General features: G+C 45.2%; 1 protein-coding gene across 5 annotated transcripts in view; it reads right to left on the reverse strand.

Annotated features, from left to right (window-relative positions):
- The window catches only part of LOC142563985 (neprilysin-2-like), a 140,280-nt gene that overhangs the window by 111,305 nt on the left and 4,134 nt on the right, over positions 1-24,841 (reverse strand). For 4 of the 5 annotated variants that reach the window (XR_012824459.1, XR_012824460.1, XM_075674749.1 and 1 more), the window contains exons 3-7: positions 24,588-24,713; positions 13,239-13,298; positions 12,355-12,489; positions 6,009-6,098; positions 5,336-5,541 (exon numbers count right to left, since the gene is read on the reverse strand). Coding sequence is in view for 3 of the 5 variants with exons in the window: in XM_075674749.1 (XP_075530864.1) it covers positions 5,336-5,541; positions 6,009-6,098; positions 12,355-12,489; positions 13,239-13,298; positions 24,588-24,713 (617 nt within the window). In the remaining 2 variants the exon portion in view is untranslated. The remainder of the gene's footprint in view (positions 1-5,335; positions 5,542-6,008; positions 6,099-12,354; positions 12,490-13,238; positions 13,299-24,587; positions 24,714-24,841) is intronic. The other variant, XM_075674750.1, reaches the window with a different exon arrangement.

Genomic DNA, 24,841 nt, shown 5'->3' on the forward strand with positions numbered 1-24,841 from the left:
CATCCCGGTTTAAGGCACTAAAAGCACCCTCTTTTTTCATAAAACTGTAAGAGTGTTGTATTTATTTTTTAAGGCGAAGGATGCGTACCCAACAACTATGATACACTTGTAGATATTCAAATTTATAGCTTAGTAAAGCGCCTTGTCTTTAGTCTGGCTATGATGTAGCCTATGCGGCCCGGCATTGCTGACTGAAGTTCAATATCATGAAAAAGTTATCAACTTTAATCCTAAAAACAATGAAGAAACACATCTAGAGCTTTCTGAAGACCTCGCGTATACACATAAATCTGTGCGCGAAATTAAGACATTTCTTTGTGCTCCTGTATTCTATATTCGTTCATTCGTTCATATATTCGTTCAGTGTATAATAATTCGTTCATTTCCAAATCAAAAGCAGCTCCCCCTCAACTGCTTAGGTATAATGACAACTTGACAACTCAATCGCGAAAAAGTGATCAGAGAGCAAACATTTTTCTTGGTAAAAGAAATCAAGCTTTCCAAAAACGTTTCAATGTCTATGACTGCAATATAAAATGCACCACGCATATTGAAAAAAAAAGAAAGCTTTGTAATCTTGTGGGCCCAGTAGCAAGGATGAATAAAGCTTTCGACCCTAGGAATAATACCCTCGCCTTCTAAATTGCGCACATTCAAACTCTAGAAGTTGTATAGTAGACAATGTTCATATCTTATTACTATCCTAAGATGGCAACCAGTGAACAAATATTTATTTGGTAACTTCGCTCTTGCAAATATTTCAGTGATGCCAATAAATTCACCAATCGGTCCCCAAAGCATCTATTAGATTGTTTTTTTTTTCCTCTTTCTACCTAAACTGCAACTTGTTTCTTTAACTGTATGCTCAAATCTTCTTTACACACTCTCAATATAGGTGGAGATCGGAGGTCATGGTCATAAGATAGTATACACGTACTAGGTGATCACCATCAGTTAACCGTTCAATTAGGTCTTCTTTGTCGACGTGGTATGGTCTTCGACAAGACCCAGACACTTCGCACCATTCTATTCTGCCCACTTTTCTCCTCAATACTCCTGCTCCTGTATTAATATACATTAACCAAGGTATACGATTGCGTGATGTATTGCTGACGTTGGCGTTCACTGATTCTGCTGTATTACTTGGCAAGCGCTTTCATTTCGCAGCTAACCCGTTAAGCAGTTCCTCAACAGTTTTCTTGCCGCAGTGAAAGCAGGCGTGCGGCGGCGTGATCGATATCAAATGTAAATGCAAAGTAACGTATTTGGAGCACCTAATTTGCTTTGAAACGTAAGAACAGATGATTACTACATAAAAGCTGTATTGCTTGTATGTCATTCAAAGGGACGGTAACTTGCATGTGCCACGGTTCTTTGAACTCGTAATTCCTTAATTTTGTTTCTCATGTCACATCACGCAGGTTCCACGTAGGAGGTCTATAGGGAACTTTCGTGAAGTAGTTTTCTCTAGAGGGACAAGCTGGCACTATCGACGGCGAACAGCTAGTGCCATCTAGAGAGTCGGCAGCCAAGTACAGGGTAAGTGATAGCGTAAATCGACAACCAGGAGTCATCAGAAAGACAGAGAAACAGAGACAGTGAAGTGGATGCGAAGAATGGAAATAAAAAAAAGACCATGGCCATATACAAGAATGGGAAGAAAGAAATTAGAGAAGAAAATCTGTACAACATAAAGAGTAGTGCCTTGGTATTTGAGGCTTTAGCTGGTTGCCTAAGGACAAAAACATACTGGAGTAAACGCTCGCTACAAGATTAGACATGTATATATGCTACAGCTAAATCCGGAGACTACTCCGTACACCCTAATAGAATGCGAAGGGATACACCAGTGAGACCCGTACGTAACGTACACTTTCCAGAAGCGGTTGGATTTAGAGTGGACGGCAGCATCAACCGGTGAGCAGTCGAAGTAAGCAAGATTCGTTTGAGAAATAGTGGGGGGGGAAAATGAGGGAAGAGATTGATACGACTGGATCCGTTGCAGGCATAGGTAGTTATACAAGGTAGAGAGAGACGTTTCGAGGAAGAGAAAAAAGCTTAAGGCGATTAATATGAACTTGCTAGAATAAAAAAGCGTGCATGGCATACCTGATAAACTCAAGCCGGCTCGGTGACTAGTTGTCACCGATCCATTTCAAAGGAGACGGCAATAAATCGTCTTTATCATCATCATTATCATCATCGCACATTGCCTCAAGCGAAAGCGCATGCATGCGAAACCATTACCGCTTTTACTGCGCTACTGTGCGATTAGGTGTGTCGAAAAGGCAACTGGGTGATCGATAACGCACTGCGTTCAATTCTTGTTCAAAGTGTGGAATGATAGAGAGAAGAATAGCGCCGTAGTTTGCTGCAAAAAAAATAATGGCTGGCGCATCCAGAAATATAATCAATCTGAATCATCTGTGTGGCGAAGTTCATGGATGCCCGTTGCACAAGAACTGCCACCGTCGCCGGCCCGTCGCCGGGAAAAAGAATTCACTAATCCGCCAGCGTTGTATCGCTTACCTCCAAAGCTATTATAACGTACAGAACATCTACGTTGCAAGCCTTGTGCGTGGCAATAACAAGAATACCGTAACTAAGTACACCCTCGTGCGATTAGGCAGAAAATAAAGAAAGCTAGAGTGACCGCACCAGCAACGTTAAGGAGTCAGAAATACGCCAAGCCGCTGTTTCAAATTAATTAGCAAATAAATAACTAAGAACAAAAGACACTTCTTCTTATTTAATTTGGAAGCGGTAAGTTTAGACAACCTTGAATATATCTCTATAGCCCGTTTCTATAACAAGCACTGTACAGGCAGCTCGCACCGTTTGGGCAAGGCGTAATGAGCACTGAGAGCGATTTCGTGTCCTCCGAAGCCGTGGCCAAAGCTCCTTGTCGTCTACCCAGTCAATCCGGCAAAACAGAGGTTTTCCGAGCCGCGTAGTGGACTGGAAGGCCTCCGCAGACGCGAAGCGCGTTTGGCTCCAAAAACCAAGGATGCCAAAGTAGACGCAGCTTCACGCTCAGCTGAGTCCGCTCAGCCGAAGCCAGGGTTGCGTTATGGCTTCTACTGCTGACGTCAGCGTTGTGTGGCCAGGAATCGAAGTTTCACTTATTATGCAGCTGCGTGAATAAATACCACACCATGGTGATCGTTGAGTTAAATTTACATAATTCTTTCTATGGACTCTGGCCAACGCCGGCGGTTTTCCTTCAGCCTCTTCTCGGGTTCAGTCGAGGCGCGACAGCTGAAATGCTGTTGGCACGCTCGTCATTAGGCCATTTGTCCTGATACGCCTCCAGTGCAGCGCTATACCTCGCTATTGCTTTCAATGCGAAACTGGATTTTTCGGCGACGTGCCGGTCACTTCTCTACAGCTCACATTTCGGGGTGCTCCAATTCGCCGCACCAGCTCAACGGCCGAAACTTTGACTGGCGATGTAGCGCTGTATGCGAGAGAAATGCGCGATCAAGCACTACGGCGCCCCTCTTCGAGGTCCCTCATCCGCGATTTAAACCGCGTCCAGCACATTGCAAAGGGTTGCTGGGGAGCACGGCTAAAGGCGAACAGCCGCAATGACCATGCCATGACACACTCACAGTGGCAGCAGTAAGGTGGTAAGGTAGCTCCCCCGCCCTGTCACCCGCCCCCTCCCCCCACCCCCCAGTGCAACGTCACGATGCGGTTTCGCCTTTGTAGCGAGACTTACACATCTCAATGCGAAATTAGCGTATTGAACGTCAAATTTCGTTATGAATATCTCGGAACACAAACGCTTTAGAAGTATCCCATAAAATTCTGTGGTCCTAAGATACGACTGCCTTCACATTTTTTTTATCAAGCTATATCATTATTTGGAAATTCCAAAACTTAATTAGAAAATATTTGTTAATGATCTGCTTGCTGACACTGCTTGCTCGCGGAAATTCCGTAAACCGGAGTGCATAAAGCTCCTGTACAAGAAGCGCTGCGCATAATATGCTTTCATTAAAGTAACTGACCGTTTAACTTTAAGGACCCGGTATATTATGCAGCCCTATTATACGGCTACACCAGTAGTGGGAGAAGTAGAGAATACTAAATAAGCAAACTAAAAGGCCAACACAAGCCAAAATTTAAGAAAAATGCCTTAAACCAACGAACACCAGCAAGACACAGTACATATTGCAGGAAACCAATTACACTTTCCTAAGTACTTGCCTGTGGCGACTAAACGCTTATTTACGGGCGAGTAACGAACAGCACCAGACCGCGAAATCAAATCTACAATTGTACTACATAGACAGAAAAACTATACTTAGAAGAGTTGATAGGAACAAAAACAATTTCTTCGGAAATTCTGAAAATTGTCTACAAATGCGTACGCGTTATTTGGCTCGGCTGTTACTTCGCTTTCGTTTACTTGCTTTTCCTAGCTTAAGCACGTCTACCCATCGATTTTCCTGTGCGTAAGAAATGAAATCCGAGTAATGAACGATGTGGCGATCAGTTGCCAAGAAGCTGCATTGCCGTTCAAAGGCGGTCGTACTAACTGAGCCGGAACACCGTCACAACCAGTTTCACCTCAGTTGTTCTTTCCATGTTTTTTTTTTTAATTTTATTCTCTACATTTCCTTTTATGTTACGACACCTTGACGCGGTGACGGCTACGTCATGAGTTTTCTTTAACGCCACCAATCATTTATTATTTTTATGAAGCTATTAGATCATGTGTACGAATCAGTTATTCTTATTTTTATACTCAGTAGCCCCACAGCAGGCTTCTCTGCATACAAACCCGTATTGTGGTAAAGTAAGCTTTCAAAGTGGCCTGACGAGAACGGTTTTTTCAATTATTTTTTTTTTTTCAATTGGTGCCTTATCGCTTATAAAGCTACCGAACATCTACGTTTACAGTATTATTACGAATAAGTGCTTAACTTCGCAAATTACGCATTTTTGTGCAGATGCATTACACTTTTCGAGTGACAGATTTTGCTGGGGTACTGGCCAAAGAATCCTTCGCATTAAAAAAAAAAGTATTATGTACAGAACATGAGAACTGCAAGTACAACTTCATTTAACAAGCGTGATATGACCGCAGGCACAACAACCGGAGACGTAGTTAAGGATGGCATGCAGAAATTCATGAGATTCTATGTGATAGTGCTGCAAGAGCAATTTGAGGTTCAAAGGCTGTAGTGCTTGTGTCGGTGAAGAAAAAGCGCTTTCGTAATTACGGTAGAGGAACCGCTTCTTCTCTTTGTTGGTATGGATACCAAACTACGGAGGCATACTCAAAATCGGTAAATACGACAAGAGAGCATTAAACAGTGATGCTCACTATAATGGTGGGTTCGCTGGCTGCGTGCTTCGATTGCGGTTGGACGTAGTAGTCGAAAAAAGTTCGCAAGCCCATTTTCTTCAACGTATCGTCGATGGTCTCATGGCTTTCTCCAGGTGAATCCTTGCTTGTTTTTGGCCAATCCTTAAAGCCCAACTCACGGAGTATTCTCTGCAAGGATACTTGTAGCCGCAGGCTGTCATTTCCTAGGGAAGTTTTGGTTGCGAAAGATATTACAAGTTGAATTTGAAACGAGGACAATGATTCTTTGCCCGACGCAGTGGCGCAACTAGGACAAGTTTCAAGTGCTGTGTGAACTTCTATCACGTGTTTCACATAGACGTTAATTGTTGTAACCAAAAGCCGGCATATCGCATATGGCAAGTAGGCCTTTAAGTGCAAGAAGTAGTACTTTTCTTCTTGGTCAGTAAGCAATTCAGCATTCGGACTCTTTTATAATTGTGTGCTGTTCTCTCTGAAAAAAAATTTTCAGCTGGGCGGAAGTGGTTGCGCTTTTGCCGGGATCCCCTCATACACTCGTTTATTGAATGCATTTATTTCGATAGAACCGTCTATCAAAAAAAAAAGAATACTAATTCATTTATTTGCGTCAGTCAGCAGTGTGTACCATGCAGACTAGCTTTTCCAAGAATATAGTTGACGTGAAACTTACTTGTATTTACGCATGACCTGTAGGCTGCAGTGAATTTTCCAGCTGCACTGGAGCTCTGCTGCCCTCGAATTTTCGGGTACTTCAGAATTTCTAGCAGAAATATACAGTCAATCAAGCAGCGTTCTGTCTTAGTATTTCAAAACACTAGGCTAGGCCTTATCGAACAAAAATACAGTCATATCACTCATTCACAAAAGAACGCTCCAAAAGATGAGCCAGTTAGAGCATTTAGTTTACTCTTCGCATTATACAAAATAATCACTGAGGTAAGCTCGGCACAGAACCGATGCAGCACTTAATTGCAACAAGCCCTGAGAGCAGGCTGGCTTTATCAATAGCTATTAGGCAGTGCGTCGCATCACCAGCCTTCTTTACGCACACTGCTAGACGAAGGACTCTCCCAGCAATGTCAAATTACCCCTCTCTCGCACCAGCTCACCAGCCTTTGATTGCGAATTTCCTCATTTCGTCACACCACTTAATTCTCGGCATTCCCCGACTGCCATTCCATTGCCTTGGCACGCATTCTGTAAATCCCAAGCCCAATGGCCATCTGCCCAACACAAAACATGGTGTCATAAGCTTTCTTTTTCTCTCGTCAAAAAAAAAATGCGCATATCTCGCAAACTGTGCGAATCGACGTTATGCGAAGCACGTTGCAGGCAGCCGGCCATGCAGCATTACTTGTGGTTCCGCAAAGAGTTACCAGCTTGACCAACATGCCTGCGTTAATCCAGTATTTGTGTTTGTGATGCGTGTACCGTCAACTAGAATTAACACGAAAGAGCGTGTACGTGACGAAAGCAGCTAGACGACGACGACGATCAAGACGATTGCAGGATTTCTAAGAACGATCAAATTCATGTTAGCGAGAGGCACGGAGTGTTGACATGGGTGAGAAACTGAGAAACAAAATGCTCACTGACGGCATCACGTGGTATCACTCGGAGTACACAAGCAGCTGACCTGACGGCGATAGAGGAATTCGATGCAGCGTTAGCGTTACCGGGACACTATGTGTACCAGGAAGGAGCAGGCCTCGTTTGAGTGGCCTGGTAACGACGAGGATGGCCGTGAAAGTCCGGTACTACCTTCGGTAAGAACGGGAGGTGGCGCCTTGGCGTTCAGAAACTTGATTTTCAATCGCTTTTTTGAACAGGTGCGAGCCCCACCCGGTGTTCTGCTGCCGAGAGACCGAGACCTTAGGCGTGCCACCTGGCTCGAACACAGGTAGCACGCGAGAGTCAAAGGCGAAAGTCGCATTACGACTCTACATGGCGACGCCACGACCATCGCGGCATCACGTACACGAGCATATATAGCCATCGACCCAAGTTGGACAACTTGGTTCACTGGGTTGGCGTAATTTCTTGTCGCGGTTATAATGTAATTCCATGCCTGCATTGGTATCGTGACACGACATTCACACGAATAATGTGATGACTGGACATGCAGGCATGCCATGACATGCGCTCATGGCATATATGCCACTAATTTTATGACAATATATGTCATTATTATCGCAAATGCATGTATTGAGAAGCATGTCCAGGATATATTCAAAGAAATTCGTGCCATGTCAGTCTATTCAAGTCATGTCAAGCATGACATGTCAGCAATGTATGACATGATAGTCATTATTGTCAGGTCCATTTACGAACAAGTTGTGTATCAGGATATCCATGACATGAATAAAACGACATATGTTCATGACATTCATGTCATGACGTTCATTGCATGAATAACACCACATGCATGTCGTGGCGTGGTTGTCATGAACGATGTGAATTACATGAAGTGATGGCATCATGGTCATTTTTTAACTAGATATGTATCAGAATAAGTGTGACGAGGCATGCGTTCATGACCTGGCAGGAACGACATGACTTGCTCATACATGTATTATAAAAGTTATAAACATGTATGAGAAACTCAGAAAGGCTGGCCAACGTTTCGGTAGGAGGACCTATCTTCGTCAAAGGCGGCCTCGTCATTCTCGACACGTTAGTTTTAAAGGGTTAGTGCAGTGACGTCACGGGCGGTTGTTGTCGGTGCCGGGCTGGTTGTACAGGGAGAGACTTCAAAAAGAATGAGCCCTGTGAGCCTGGTTCCCAAGACAAGGAGACAAGAGCGGGAGAGTGGTGGGAACGCGAGGAGAAAAGAAAAGAAAGAAAAGGAGAGAAAAAAAAGGGGGTACACCAAGAGAACAGAAAGAACAAGAAAAAAGAGTGACATGGGAGGGTGTTGGGGAAGCGAGAGATTAGGGAGCATTAAGGGGTGTCGTTGGCGGCATGTTTTTGGGGCTTCAGAAGAGCCAGTCAGGCGGTCAGTGCACGGCGTCACTGCACTAACCCTTTAAAACTAACATGCCGAGGATTACGGGGCTGCCTCTGACGAAGATAGGTCCTTTTATCGAAACGTTGGCCAGTTTTTCTGAGGCACGTTATCCCGTTTATAACCTTTATACCACACTGTGCTATTCCATCTGTCAGCCCCTTTGTTGATTTTGGATTTTCATACATGTATTGTCATGCCGTGACGCACATTCATGTAATTCATTGCACTCATGCCGAAATGCATGTAATTTATGTGATGGCATTTATGCCATGTCATTCATGTCGGATGTGTACACATGTCATGTCATTCATATCAAGATACAGATCGAGTTTAGTAATCGATCACAATGGCATCATATGTCCTTCATATAATTTATGTCATGACATACCTGCAGGAAAAACATGTGATGTCATTGATATCATGACATGTCATTCATGTTATGTATGCATGCATGTCATGCCCCACAATGCTATTCTGATGTATGCGTAGTTGAAGAAACTACCACGACGGCATCATGGCGTAGGAGGCAAGATAGATACATTCTAAGCGCCAGAAGTTCGTAAAGAATGATTTGCATTAAAAAACACACTCAGCTCCGTTTCGGATTTCCTGCATCAATTGATTGAATACCTTAGCGGGCAAAGCGAAAGAGCAAGTTTTAATAGTAAAGTGTAGAATACAAAAGTGATGTTGAAAACCGTGGTAAGACAGGGAGAATTCATGATTGGCAGTCAACCTCTAAATAATTGCAAGAGTACCTTTACTTAGGCCAATTACGCACGGGTTACCCTGATCATGGGAAGAGAAATTACAGAATAAAAAGTGGTTTGGAGCGCATACGGCAGGCATTACCAATCCATGACTGGCAGGTTACCACTGTCGCTGAAAATAAAAGTGTGCGTCCCTGCGTTCTACCAGTACTAACATGTAAGGGAGAAACTTAATTAACAAAGAAGCTCGAGAACAAGTCCGGGAACACGCAACAAGTGATGGAAAGAAAATTGTTAGGCGCTGTCTTAAGTGACGGAAAAGGAGTGGTGTGGAATATAGAGCGAACGGAGGTAGCCGATATTCTAGTCTTACTTAATAGAAAAATTGAAGTGGATCACGGACCTATGATCAATCCGGCTATTGTGAGCACTGCATAGTGTAACCAACACTTATCAGATGACCTTCAACCATTGCAATAAGGTGCTCACTTCTGCACACGTATACGAGCTGCTGCAGCTGTCATAGTTCTCTACACAAAACCAAAAAAAATCAAAGTAATAAGAAAGGCAAGGAGTCGCACTATTCTTAATTTTATTTTTTTCATCCTTGCAAGAAGTACAAAAATGCTAGACAGGGATGGATTAGGAGTGGGGACAATCGGAGAACTTATCGGCAACCTTATCGTTACAGACAACATTGTCCTACTAGGCAACTCAGGGAACGACTTACAAGAAATGATTGAGCGCTTCAACCGGGGAAGTCTAAGATTTGAGGGACAGGTATGCGAACGTTTGTACTAACTTCCGGTAACAAATCAAATAGTGCGCTATTTTATTCCTTCTTCGAATCGAATAGCCGGTATTCTCAAACGCGAGTATTTTTGGAAAAGCTTTCGAATAGCTCAAATTTTTCAGTGTTCGCAATGAAAGATAAAATTGGTGCAACAGTCCTACGATTTTCTGCTTGTCGGCCATTGTAGACCTAGAACTCCAGAAATTTCGTAGGAGAGCATGCAATACATTGCTCAGGAAGCCAGGCATTTCCTTCTGAACTTCGATAATTTGCTGTATCCGAAGAGCCATTGGCTATGGGAAGAAAGTGCTTAGTTGTTCCGAATGCTCTACTTCGGCATTTAAGACGGCGTTTTATAAGCTCCATTGTTTCTTCCGGCAGAAACTTGCTGGCATTGCAGGTACTATAATATAATATTGTTTCATATAAATGGCGAGAACGGCTGCTTTTATTCTAAAAACGTTCAATATTCGATTAGATTAGATTGCCATCTAGCTGTACGGGTTCGTTTTCAATTCAGACTTAAAAATTACAAATTTTTTTCCAATGAAACGCCTTTAAAATTGGTCAGAGCGGCCCCTTCCTAAGACTGCATGAAAGGAAAACATGTCAAAGCATTATCGGTTACATCTCCGCAGCCACACTACTCACCTGCTTTACTTTCTTATCGATGTGTAGCGAAATTTTTTTACTAAACCGTGCATGTGTCGCGCGCGCAGATGGCGCTGCTGCGCGGGCACGAACAACGCAACTGGGGCAACTTTTTAGCTAAGGAGCGTGTTGGTTTGAGGCAGTTGGAGAGATACATTAACGCAGGCGCTGCGCAATAACCGACGGAGAGAAGAAAGGTGACGCCAGTCCTAGCACTTTTCTTGGCCTTGTGGGCAATAGTGCTGTTAACCTATTAATGTTTTTAGCCTGCCAGATGGCGTTCAGAGAAGCGTAGCTCGGCATTACATTTGTCGATCCCACCAGGAGTCATTGAGCTAGACAGATTTCACTTTGTTATAGCAGGTGTAATTCATCAAAGTTAAACTGATGCTCGTCAGGAGTTATAGCGTCTACAATTGTGCAATTCGTTGCAGATATTTGAAGCCTCGTCCGCCATGGCGTCGCGGCGTTCCACATGTAGGGCCCAGTAATAGCGCGAAGAGACTCGAGCAGCAGGACAGATGGATACCCAACCTCTTTGATCATGGAGCCTCTCTATATGGAGTGCAAACGCGGGAGATTGAGGCAAGCGCGGTAGCCACACCTATACACGAGTGCCATCAGTGGGGAGTGGGTGACTTTTATACCCTATTGCCCAAGCGCCCTTTGTAATACAAAGGATCGAGCACGATTGAAAAATTAGGCCGTAAGACCCCACTATCTTTAGCATAAGTTTGGTGTGCAAGCTTTCTAATACGTTAATAAATGTAAATTGTTTATTTTGTTGCGGCACATTTCCCCAAGCGCCCCCTACACCCTCTTCACCACGCACAAGAGGTTTCACATACCCACTGGTACAGCCTACCCGTTTCTTTTTTTATTATTATTCGCTGGAGCTGACACGTGGCATAGTGTGACACGTGGCATTCGCACACCTTTTGTTTAAAGAATAACATGGAAGAGAACAACGTCGAATTTATTGAAGACCGAATGAAAGTTGGTGATTGGAGCTCAGTTTGTTCAAATTCCACGGACGTGTATCTTTGCCTTGGACAACCAGTCACAGAGGAGCCGGTTCAGGAGAAGGAAACAAATACAAATTGCTAATAACTCACACGGCAGGCAATCTCAAATTGCGAATAGTATCTCGCAAATCCTATTCTTCAAAAAAAAAAAAAACAGTGTAACAGTTGTACAGTTCGCAGTACACATTGAAAAATTGCCTATAGTAGGTAGCACAATTGTCATCCTTGGTATATACTACTCGATGAGGCAGACATTGCTCTGACAAATGCTCAACTGATTACTAAAAGCTTCAGCTGTCATTTTTTTTAATTACCTCCCGGCACATATTGGTATTTACAAATAGTTTTAGGAATGTCACTCTGCCAGTACCAATTCATAGGGCTGAAAGTTGAGAACACCAAAAGAAATGATGACGGGCTAATAACCGCGCAACACGCGATGAAATCGAAAGCCATAGCTGCAATGTTTACGAACAGAAATACTGCTGTTTTTATCAGAGAGTAAAGGCGGAAAGCTGAGATTCTGGTTAACAATTAGGAGAGGGAAATTGGGTTTGGCAAGTAACATGACGCCAAACCAGCAGCAGTGGCTGATTGTGGTAACAACGCAATTGTCAAAAGGAAGATGGCGCCGTAGAATACGCCAGAGCACTAGGTAGCCCAATGAAGTTAGGAAGCACACAATTTGAGCGGTGTCGGCCGGCTCAAGACAGGGATAAATTTTATATCTCAGGGAGAGGCGTACATTCTGCAGTGCACATAATATCGGCTTATTATTATGATGCAACACTGCCAAGTCGATATTATAAATGTCTGTGATAATTACGTACCTTGGAGAGCTTTGATAGCGGAGCTTCTCACATTAGAAGGCGGCAGCACCTTGTTTTCCGCTCTTTGTCCGCACATGTAGCCATAAAAATCGTCGCAGGGCCTTGACTTTCCCAATCCGTCGCTTATTATGTCCGCTAGGGATATAAGTGTTGCATGTTCAAAATGAGCCGGAACCAACAAAAAACAAACCTGGAAATGCGATGATTGTCAAGGAACTCTTCGTCAGCTCTTCGAGTAGCTCCGGCATTATGACCAGATTTACTTCTAAAATAATGTATTTCCTGTTAATTGCCACTAATGATAGAGATGTTGCTTATGAAACAATGAGACACGCGTTATCAGTTGAGAGTATGATCAATGTATGGTATTATTTTTAAAACGTAAGAATTCTTTTTGTCGTATAGCTCTCCCAACTTCCAGAGGCAGAATAGTGATTTAGCAGTAGTTCTAAGTATCGTTGACGTAAGGCGAACAAGCCTAAGTTAAAGGCGAGAAAGCCAAAAAAATGTAAATTGGGCTATATGCAAACTGAGTACAGTCGATGCTCACACACAAAGAAATCGCAGCGTAAATGTAGGTACCAGAATCATCAGTTGTGTTGTTTAGCTTTAAAAAATAATGTTCGTAATATTCTCCTATTCTTTCTAATTCTCATTTATTTGCTTGCAATTAGCCAATATTACTGGTCATTTTAAAACATTCCTTAGAGTCCTGTTTATACACCACTTTTTGCGTAGTAAGAGACAAATAAAGCGGACCTAAGTGAAGCATCAATTAACAGTCACTGACATTTGTTTATTTCGGAACTTTTTTTTCGCAGGCCCAGACTTGTGCAGAAGCTTTACGACTAATTTTATATAATGGATAACAACATAGCTCTTACCAAGGGCAATGCATTGCGGCTTCCAACAAATATCACGAAATTTGGATGACCTGGTGCGGTCTACAGGAAAAAAAAAAAAGATTGCTGTTAGAATGCTTGTTCCACACATAACAGGCTGTTGAAAGAATTCCAGACTATTTCATTTTTTAAAGTAACGTTATCAAATGTGTCTGCGTGATTAAAATATTCACGCCTCCAACAAAATCGCAATTTATCAAGAATAATTCGATTCGTGGAGTTTAATAGTCGTGTAGCCACATATTCGTAGTGTCTAATAGTCTCATGGGGCTCCTGGGACTTAGGGAGGTTTAGGAGTGCACTCCGAATTCCTTTTTGCTACCTGACGTTCTTTAACATGCACGTAAATGTAAGTATACGAGCATTAGCAAAAATAAAGAGCCGGCATGACAGGAGCATGGCTGGGGAGCAACAAAGTTCTAAAAAAATGTTTTCAATGTCGGCGGTAAACCTAGCCATATAAAGCTTACCAGGTTCATAGATGGCAATGCATAGCGTGAGTAAGGCAGAGTACGCGGAAAGGTGAATACGCAATATAAGAGCGAGGCAATTGGGGTAAAATTATATAACGAGGTATGTGGGCAAGGTTCGGAGGGTTGCGGAGTTTCACTCGTCTTCACTGCATCAACGACTGAGAAACTGCCAACGCTGCTTCAACACAGCATTCTGCAGACGGTGTGTCCTAAACCTTTCTGGCTGATTGAATAGTACGCCGCACAGTACGCGAGGCTATCTTACAGATTTGTACGGAGACTTGCTAAAATAATGAGACACAAGTTGAGCGCATCAAATAAAAAAAGCAGACAAATATATTCCGCACCACTACAATACGGCACCGTAAATAATTCACCGCTGTTGCAATGGCTCTAAGTGTCCGCTTTGTCGCACTACTCTAAAGAATGCACGTAATAGTCACTGATAAGTTTCGTTCAGCTGTCAACTATTGGGGCTTACAAACGAACAGTCGAGACATAAGAGAAAATTAAGCGAGCATAAGTCTGCGTGTCACCCTTTGTCATCAATGTTTCGTGGCACTTGTACACACTGCAAAATATTCTTCTCACAGAACCAAAACATGTACGTATACTAACTTACTTTTTTCAGCTTTCTTCTGTTTTTTGTTTCTCACCCTTTCTGTTTTTCACAAACGTCTTCTTTGGCGTCTTTTGCACAATACATTTTACACCGTCATTTTACACAATAATATTTGGTAATATTACACACAATTAATTTGGTGGAGGTGGACGTTCCCCGTACCCGTCATGGAGCTTCGCAGCGGTCGCCACGGCGACAGTGCAACTTCGGCTCCTGCTGGCGGCACTTCCTCTACGCAACCGTCTCCGCCTGCAGCCCCGACCTACGTCGCCATTTCCCCACCTCGGGATCCTGGTGTTTTCAACGGAGTCGGCAGTCCTGATGTTGACGACTGGCTCCGCTTATACGAACGTGTCAGCACCAGTCACAGGTGGGATTCGACTATTATGCTCGCGAACGTTGTTTTCTACCTCGACGGAGCTCCACTTGCATGGTTCCAGACTCACGAAGAGGAGATCTCGAGCTGGGATCTCTTCAAAGAGAAGCTCCGCGACCTTTTTGGCAATCCCTTCGGTCGTCAAGTCAATGCCAAGAAAGCCCTAGCCACACGTGTACAGACGTCGACCGAGTCCTACGTGTCCTACATTCTCGACGTCTTGGCCCTTTGTGCCAAGGCTGACCCGACCATGTCTGAGGACGATGAGGTAAATCACGTCCTCAAAGGGATTGCTGACGACGCCTTCAATTTACTGGTGTTTACCAACGTCACCAGCATCGATACGATCCTCAAGGAGTGCCGCCGTCTTGAGCATGCTAAAAGCCGCCGGTTATCCCAGCACATCACGCGACTTCCCAACACAGCTGCTACGTCATCCTGTGACGACCTCTTCCACCAGCCGTCGTGATGTGACAACTTGACCCGCATTATTCGTCGTGAGGTCGAAGCGGCACAACCGGCGGCCCCTTCATTTCCGTCACCTGATCATTCTCCGGTGACAATCTCCTTGATCCAGGCCATCGTCCGTCAAGAGTTATCCAACGTCGGCCTGCACTCCATTCGTTCCGCATGCTCGGAACCTCTCTCTCCACGCACGGCCCCACCGCGCCCTTCTTACTCTTATGGACAGCGCAACCCCTCCGAATGGCGAACCGTGGACGACAAGCCGATCTGTTTTAACTGCCGACGCATTGGACATGTCGCTCGCCACTGCCGCAGCCGCTGGACTTCCCCCACACGCTATTCTCCTAATTACCACCCTCGCCCCTCTAGTGCGTCCTTTTCCTTCGCCCCTTCTATGCCCACCCCATCATCTGACCCTGCGACGCCTTTGACTCGACCCCGCTACTCCCGCTCGCCTTCTCCCTCCCGTCGTCAATCTCGCTCGCCCCCGTCTCGCCGTGCTCCTTCTCCGACCTACTCGCCGCACCCCCGACCGGAAAACTAGACAGCGCAGCTTCTGGAGGTGAAGCTGCAAAGACGACATTGGCTCAAAATCCTCGCTTCACCTTACCGACGAACAAGAATCTTTTGGACGTTCTCGTCGACAATGTTCCTGTGTGCGCGTTGATTGACACCGGGGCGCATGTGTCCATTATGAGTGCTGCTCTTCGCCGTCGGCTCAAGAAAGTTCTGACGCCTGCCCCGAACCGATTTGTACAAGTCGCCGACGGAGAGACTGTCGCTATTGTTGGCATGTGCTCTGCCCGACTCACCATTGCTGAGAGACACACCGTCGTTCTCTTCACCGTCATCGAGCATTGCCCTCACGAACTCATTCTCGGTCTGGATTTTCTTGCCCATCATTCTGCCCTCATTGACTGTTCGGCCGGCTCACTTCGCCTTGACTTGCCTCTTCTTGCCGACCCTGTGGACCCGCCTCCCAGCCATCTGAGCTGCATAGATTTTATTCGCCTTCCACCTCACTCTATGACACACGTAGACTTGTTGTCCTCACCAGCTGTACCTGACGGCAATTACGTGGCCGCACCAATTCCGGCCGTTATGCTTACACATGGTGTTATCGTGCCGCACACTGTGCTGACAATTACTGGTAACCGCACCTGCCTTCCACTCGTCAATTTCGCGCTAACCGCGCAAGTTCTGCCTCAGGGGATCTCCTTGGCTATAATTCGCGCTTTGCAGGATGATGAGGTCGAGCCATTCACAGTGGAAGATCGTTACAGCTCAGCCCATACCGTGACGTCATCGCACAGTACTGACGTCGACATGAAGAAGATGGTCTCCTCTGACCTTACACCTGCTCAAGCTGCAGCCCTTTGCCGCGTTCTTGAAGGCTATCGCGACATTTTTGACTTTGACATTCGACCCTTAGGTCAAACGTCCGTCGTGACCCATCGCATAAACACTGGCGATGCGAACTCTATTCACCGTCGTCCATATCGTGTTTCTGCGTCAGAACGAGCTGTTATCCAACAGGAAGTCAAAAAGATGCTTGCCAAGGACATTATCGAGCCTTCCTGTAGTCCCTGGGCTTCTCCCGTCGTACTTGTCAAAAAGAAGGATGGAACGTGGCGTTTTTGTGTAGATTATCGTCACCTGAACAAAATCACAAAAAAGGACGTGTACCCTTTGCCACGTATTGATGACGCTCTAGACTGCCTGTACGGTGCCACTTATTTTTCTTCTATCGACTTACGGTCCGGATACTGGCAGATATCCGTCGACGACATGGACAGAGAGAAGACTGCATTTGTTACCCCTGACGGCCTTTATCAGTTCAAGGTGATGCCTTTCGGTCTCTGTAACGCGCCCGCCACCTTCGCACGAATGATGGACTCTTTGCTTCAGGGGTTCAAGTGGTCCACCTGTTTGTGCTATCTGGACGACGTCATCGTTTACTCACCCACATTTGACACGCATCTAGACCGCCTTTCAGCGATTCTTGACGTGTTCCGCCGCGCCGGTCTCCAGTTGAACTCGTCAAAATGTCACTTCGCTCGCCGCCAAATCACCGTCCTTGGACACCTCGTGGACGCCAGAGGCGTGCGACCTGACCCGGACAAGATTCGCGCCGTTACGAACTTTCCTGTTCCGAAGTCTACCAAGGACGTTCGTAGTTTCGTAGGGCTGTGCTCATATTTCCGACGCTTTGTGAAGGATTTTGCGACATCGCCCGTCCCCTTACCGACCTCTTGAAGAAAGACGCCCTATTTTCTTGGGGACCTGACCATGCCGCATCTTTTTCGCAGCTCACTACTCTCCTTACCACGCCTCCAATTCTGGCCCATTTTGACCCGTCTGCTTCAACGGAAGTTCGAACTGATGCCAGTGGTCACGGCAAAGGAGCTGTATTAGCACAACACCAGCGTGGACATGATCGCGTTATAGCCTATGTCAGCCGACTTCTATCACCCGCCGCGCGCAATTATTCAATCACAGAGCGCGAGTGCCTCGCTCTTGTGTGGGCTGTTGCCAAGTTTCGCCCATACTTGTACGGACGCCCCTTCTGTGTCATCACTGATCACCACGCGCTCTGCTGGCTATCCTCGCTCAAGGACCCCACGGGACGACTCGCTCGCTGGGCGTTACGCCTGCAAGAATATACCTTCTCCGTGGTATACAAGACGGGACGCTTGCACCAGGATGCCGATTGTTTGTCCCGCTACCCCGTCGACGACCCGGCTGATGCGGACACCATCACTTGCGTTTTCTCTGTGTCCAAGTTGCTCGACATCGGCAATGAGCAACGCCGCGATCCTTCCTTACGAGCCCTCATCGACCATCTGGAGTCAACGCCTGGCGACGCCTCTCTCCGGATGTTTCTCCTTAAGGAAGGGACACTATACCGCCGCAATCTCGGTCCACACGGCCGTGACCTTCTGCTCGTAATTCCATCCCACTTGCGGTCGACTGTCCTCCAACAACTTCACGACGCTCCCGTGGCTGGACACTTGGGCGTCTTGCGCACATACGACCGTGTACGCCGTCGCTTCTTTTGGCCGGGTCTCGCTCGCTTCGTGCGGCGCTACGTTGCCGCTTGTGAGCCCTGTCAGCGCCGGAAGAAGCCCTCCACACCTCCAGCTGGATGTCTTCAGCCGATCGACATCCCACCGGAACCTTTTTCCGTGTTGGTCTAGACCTTCTTGGACCGTTCCCTCTCTCGGGCTCCGGAAATAAATGGGTCGCCGTCGCTACTGATTATGCTACGTGGTACGCAATCACCAGAGGCCTCCCGAGAAGTTGTGCTACTGACGTTGCTGACTTTCTGCTCTATGACATCATTTTAGTGCACGGTGCCCCGCGCCAATTACTCACTGACCGTGGCCGCAGCTTTCTGTCGGCAGTCGTCGAGGACATCCTCCGCTCCTGCTCGACTAAGCACAAGTTCAGCACGTCCTACCACCCACAAACCAACGGCCTCACGGAGCGCCTCAACCGGACCATCACCGACATGCTATCCAAGTACGTCGCGACCGACCACCACGACTGGGATCTTCACTTACCATATGTGACGTTCGCGTATAATTCATCGCGTCACGACACCGCCGGCTATTCACCATTCTATCTCCTATATGGCCGAGAACCCGCGTTGCCCTTGGACACATTGTTGCCCTCGGCCACACGTTCAACCACTGACTACGCCCGCGACGCGATCGCACACGCCGACCACGCGCGCCAGCTCGCCCGCACCCGTCTCGAGGCCTCGCAGGAGCATCAGCGACGCCTCTATGATTGCCACCATCGCGACGTACAATTTACTCCGGGTTCTCTGGTGCTTCTCTGGTCCCCCATTCGACGTGTGGGCCTTTCCGTAAAGCTGCTGTCCCGCTACACTGGCCCATACCGTGTGGTGCGACAAGTGACCGATGTCACGTATGAAGTCATCCCCGCCAGCCTCTCAGCGTCATCGTCGGCTGCAAGTGACATCGTTCACGTGGCGAGACTAAAGCCATATCACACACCTTTCGCCGCGGATGTGTAGATTAAGCACCGGGACGGCGCTTCTACTGCCGGGGGTGATGCTACGGAACAGCCGCCACAGTGTGGCTGCACTGAGGAGAAGGAAGACGACGTGGCCACCGCTTGATATAGCGTCGCCATCATTGCCACCGCTTGTCTACGTGTAAATATATTGTAGACTCGTACGTCAGCTACACGTAACAATATTTTTAACGTATTTTACTCTCCTTATTACGGCATGCAGCTTTCATGGTGTACAAAAGAGTCGAATGCTTGGGTGTGCTTGTATCAAGCCATATATGAAGAGTAGGGGTGTGAAAATATTTGAAACTTCCATAACAAATCGAACAGGCACTATTCATAAATGCGGACCTTTTTCCAACACACTTATCGAATAATTCTGAACCTCAAATGCGCCGAAATGAACATAACATTGGAGCAATTGTATAATAAATTTTCACCCCCGCGGGCATAGCATAGACTCGAAACACAAGAGCTTGCGTAGTGGAACAGGCTACGTCACTTAGGTAGTCATACTTTAAAGGTTTTACAGCGATCATTCACGCTCTCTGAAGAGCCCTGTGCTTGCGAAGAAGGCACTTGTGCGTCGCTAATGCTCCATTTGTGCTTTAAGTAAACAACGCTTTGTAAAGTACTACGTGACCACAGAAACTTACTCCCTTTAAGAATACCGGAATGGGATCATAGCTTTATATTGGTCGTGATAACGGCTATTCATTATTCGAAATGTATTTCCCATTCGACTCGCTTCTGGCACATATCGAGTACATTCCATTCGGTCTCAAAAATCACTATTCGCACACCTCTAGAGAACAGACAGATAAGCTACACAGAACATATGAAATTGGACAGGACCTCCGGCGTCACGAAACCTGCTAGTGTGCGACACGTGCGAATACCCACTCTGCGAGTTTATATAGCCACGCTCTGGAGTCACATGACTCGACCGGAGAGCAGCCGCAGCTTTTTCACAAATTAGGACCAATTGGTTGGTGCACAAGGGATTTATCTGTCTGTACTTAGGCGGCTGATGGAGTTGCACATAAATTTTATTGAGGGTAGCAAAGAGACGAAGAAATTTCGCTTCGTCCACAGTATATATTGACTTCTAACTTTGTCGTACAAGGACCATTTCTGTCAAAATCGAGAACTCGGTCTTTTAGCATAAACAGTAAAAAAAAAAGTATTTTTGTTAAAAAGATATATTTTTTCATTGAAAGGAAATTTTTTGTAGCAAAAACAGAATATCTCGCTTTTTTTTCTTTGTTTTCTAACACTTATCTTTTACAGCGTATATTCGGATGCGCGCCTCGTGCTTGCATATACATGGATAAGCACTGCTAATAAAACTGTGTGCAAGTTTTATTGCCCATGTGCACTGACATCATTCAGTGCCGAAATTTATACGTTTTTTTTTCGCGCTGCATTTAAGCCGGTGCCGCAGGTAGGCGAGCTCAGGCCTGATAGGCCCATTAGTGCTGCGGCAAACTACGGTAAGTGTTGCAGCCTACACCAAGTCAACCAGCACAGCGCGGGTTAGCATATTCCGCACCGCAAGCGGCGCTTCTTTGCTATCGAACGACCTTACGGTTGCTTAAATTCTGGGCTACCGGATTGGAGGCACAAGTGGTGCCTTCGCAAAAGCAGCGCTGTACTGAAACACTTTGGAACAAAAACTACTGGAGAACGCTGCGCCACCGTACTTCAATACAGCGGTGCGAAGGAGACGCGCACTGAAGAACCTTGTGTTGACATGCGCTGTTCACTTGGCGTTCGCTTTTATTATCCCTGATCATCACCGCGATCGTTCGCACTGAGTTAATTGTGAAGCGTTGAATAAGTGTTAAACGCATTCTGACATCACCAGGGCGTTGTCCACGCATCAAATCATCATCATCATTATCATCATCATCATCATCATCATCATCATCAGCCTGGTTACGCCCACTGCAGGGCAAAGGCCTCTCCCATACTTCTCCAACTACCCCGGTCATGTACTAATTGTGGTCATGTCGTCCCTGCAAACTTCTTAATCTCATCCGTCCACCTAACTTTCTGCCGCCCTCTGCTACGCTTCCCTTCCCTTGGAATCCATTCCGTAACCCTTAATGACCATCGGTTAGCTTCCCTCCTCATTACATGTCCTACCCATTCCCATTTCTTTTTCTTGATTTCAACTAAGATGTCATTAACTCGCGTTTGTTCCCTAACCCAATCTGCTCTTTTCTTATCCCTTAACGTTACACCCATCATTCTTCTTTCCATAGCTCGTTGCGTCGTCCTCAATTTAAGTCGAACCCTTTTCGTAAGCTTCCAGGTTTCTGCGCCGTACGTGAGTATTGGTAAGGCACAGCTGTTATACACTTTTCTCTTTGGGGATAATGGTAACCTGCTGTTCATGATCTGAGAATTCCTGCCAAACGCACCCCAGCCCATTCTTATTCTTCTGATTATTTTAATCTCATGATCTGGATCTATAGTCACTACGTGCCCTAAGTAGATGTATTCCCTTACCACTTCCAGTGCCTCGCTACCTATTGTAAACTGCTGTTCTCTTCCGAGACTGTTAAACATTACTTTTGTTTTCTGCAGATTAATTTAACCTGATCAAATAGATCAGGTTAATTGAGGTGTGCCATTAAATATACATAGCGTCATAGCAGAGTAGACAAGATCTCAGAAACGTCGATGCAATGTTCGCGGATACAGCTGTTGTATAAATGTTTCTAAGGGCTTTTTCAACTAAGGGTTTGCTTTACTATTTAATCAGTTAGTCAATGTTATTCGTGTACATGATTTTCTGAAGTGTCGATTTCTTTTACCTTCCTTTCTTTCTTTCTTTTTTTGAAAGTTACGTTTTCTTTTTGAAAAATTACTTTTCATTCCAAATCAGGAGACCGGTTCGGCTGTGGTGCGCTGGCGAGAAATCCTTTTTTTTTAAAGTGAAGGCCTTTCTAGGCGCATGGGGAAGTTTCTGTGAGCAGACCTGACCACCGGAGTGTCCGCCGAAGCGTCATCACACCATAGGAAGACTGATTAAAGAAAGATTAAAGAATGAGAAATGATTGATAGTGACAGTCTGCGGAAAGATAACGTTATAATAGAGATTGGTAGAGGTTTATAATGACCAGTAATGACCAATAATGGCTCCTAATGACTTGTAATGACTACTAATGAATCCTAAATTACCGATATGTCTAGTGACGGCTTGTAATTACCACAATTGATTACAAATGGCTAAAACGCTTACTAGTGAGCAGTAATGACTAATAATGACTGAAATAACTTGTAATGACAAGAAATGACTACGACATTACCAATATGTCTAACAACAGCTTGTAATTCCCACAATTGATTACAAATTACTAAAAATGCTTACTAGTGAGCAGTAATGACTAATAATGATTGAAATGACTTGTAATGGCTTGTAATGGCTATTCATGACTACGAAATGACCAATATGTCTAACGACAACTTGTAACGACTACAATTGATTAGAAATTACTAAAAGGCTTAGTAATGACAAGTAATGACTAATAATAACCGAAGTGACTTGTAATGACTACCAATTACTACAAAATGTCCAACATGTCTAACGACGAATTGTAACAACTACAATTGATTAGAAATGACTAAAAACGCTTAGTAATAACCAGTAATGACTTGTAATAACTATTAATGACTATGATATGACCAACATGTCCAACATGACCAACAGCTTGTAATGATCGCAATTGATTACAAATGACTAAAATGCTTAGAACTGAGCAGTATTGACTAAAAGAAGGAAGAGAAAGATAAGAGACAAAAAGAAAGGCGAATGATAAGAGGAGGAAGAGTAGGCTTTCGCCGTTCACCTCTTAAGAGAGATCTTAAGAGACCCTGTAATTTTTCGCACTCGGGAAGCGTCTACAGAGCGTGCACAGTAGATACGTCCACATCTTCATAGAAATGACACTAAACAGCACGACATATTGTGGTAAACGCAGCAATGTCTTTTACTACTATGTTTAATGTAGTTCAGTTCTATTTCTGTGAAGATAAACCTGTACCAACAAGGGCAACCAGTTCTACTCACGCCTCTACACTCTACGACAGCATGAAATGGCACTTATAACATGCGTTCAAACAACGATTCCTGCAAACGTATAATGCAGAACATTATTCGGTGCTATTTTCTGGGCAGCTCTCAAGGTCAAAAATAGCCCATGTGGAGCTTTCTTTCTTCTTTTCTTTTTTTAGCCGTAACGTCAAAATTTACTGGCTCGAACGCAAAGCTGTGTTGGTATAATGTGTCGATGAAAGAAATCAAGCACCGCAAACTATTTATTTATTTATTTGTTTATTTATTTATTTCCAATACTCTCAGGCTATAAATGCATTACAGAGGGGAGGGGCATACCCTTAACATTATAACGACCAGGGTTTGCTCCACTCGATTTCATTAATTGCTTATCAACAGCCGTTCACACCCGGCTGATCCAGGTGATAATTTAGAAGTACTGACTGTTGGGCGTGTCGGTAATTCATATACTCAAGGAAGAATGGCGCAAGCTAACAGGGAAGAGAAAGAAAACACGGACTTCGTGATAAACGTGGCCGGAGCACCACTTTCACCACTGACGTAGCACGACAAGGAATAATAGCATTGAACTATCGATTCTTTACATCATCCAGGCCTGGTTTTGCGTTTCACATGTGCTCAGAGCTTCCCAAGTATAGTTGAAGGCTTCAAACGACTACGTTCGTGTAACGAGATGCGTTTCTGCGGTCAACGTTTCTACAATTAGACTCGTATTCGTCAGCACTTGCCTTCACGCTGAAAAAGTAACCAGGAGGTGACCGCATTTCAAGGGGGGGGAGGGCAAAATACAAAGCCGCTCATCTACACAGGTTTAGGCGCACGTCAATGAAGCTCAGGGGGCGAAATTTATACCGGAGTCTTCTACCACGGCATGTGTCATCATCATATCGTGGGTTCGGCATGTAAAAGAGCTTGCAAGTCCCCGTGTCTAAAAGCTAGCACTAGATACATATCTCTTCTTCGACCACTGTTGATCACAAGTTGTTGAGCGGTAATGTGCCTTATAATGAACATCGTCACTTTCATCCGAACAGTGACGGTTTCGAGTGCCCCGCTGTTATGTGCGAACCAGTAAGCACGCCTGAGAAGACTCTGAGCTTAAAATTCTTGATCACATTTCAGGTTGCCGTGGCGTACCTGCGGGGTGCAAGTATATAGTGGCCAGCCGGATAATATTGTATTATGAAGCTTCAAGGTTCGACCTCGAAACGCCAGCATCTTGAGATATTGGTGTCAAGTTTCATTTAAAAGCGATTGCGCGCACACTTACCCTTTGACGCAGGCCCGGTAGTCCTTGTTTTCTCTGCTTTTATGGTGGTGCTTTCTACGCTTTCGTTAAATTCTGGCGCCGTTGTCCGCACGTCCGGGTGCAGAACTTCAACTTGTTTGCGTTCAGCTGGAACAGAAGTTGAAGAGAAAAAAATATTAATGAGCCCCAAATCAGCGCGTGTTTTGTACTTTCTGGTCGGTTGAGCGCGAAGTGAACTTGATGCAAAAAGTGTTTAAAAGCCATTTAAAGCTGTA

The sequence above is a fragment of the Dermacentor variabilis genome, chromosome 11 (genome assembly GCF_050947875.1).
Source record: "Dermacentor variabilis isolate Ectoservices chromosome 11, ASM5094787v1, whole genome shotgun sequence".
NCBI classification, from domain to species: domain Eukaryota; kingdom Metazoa; phylum Arthropoda; class Arachnida; order Ixodida; family Ixodidae; genus Dermacentor; species Dermacentor variabilis.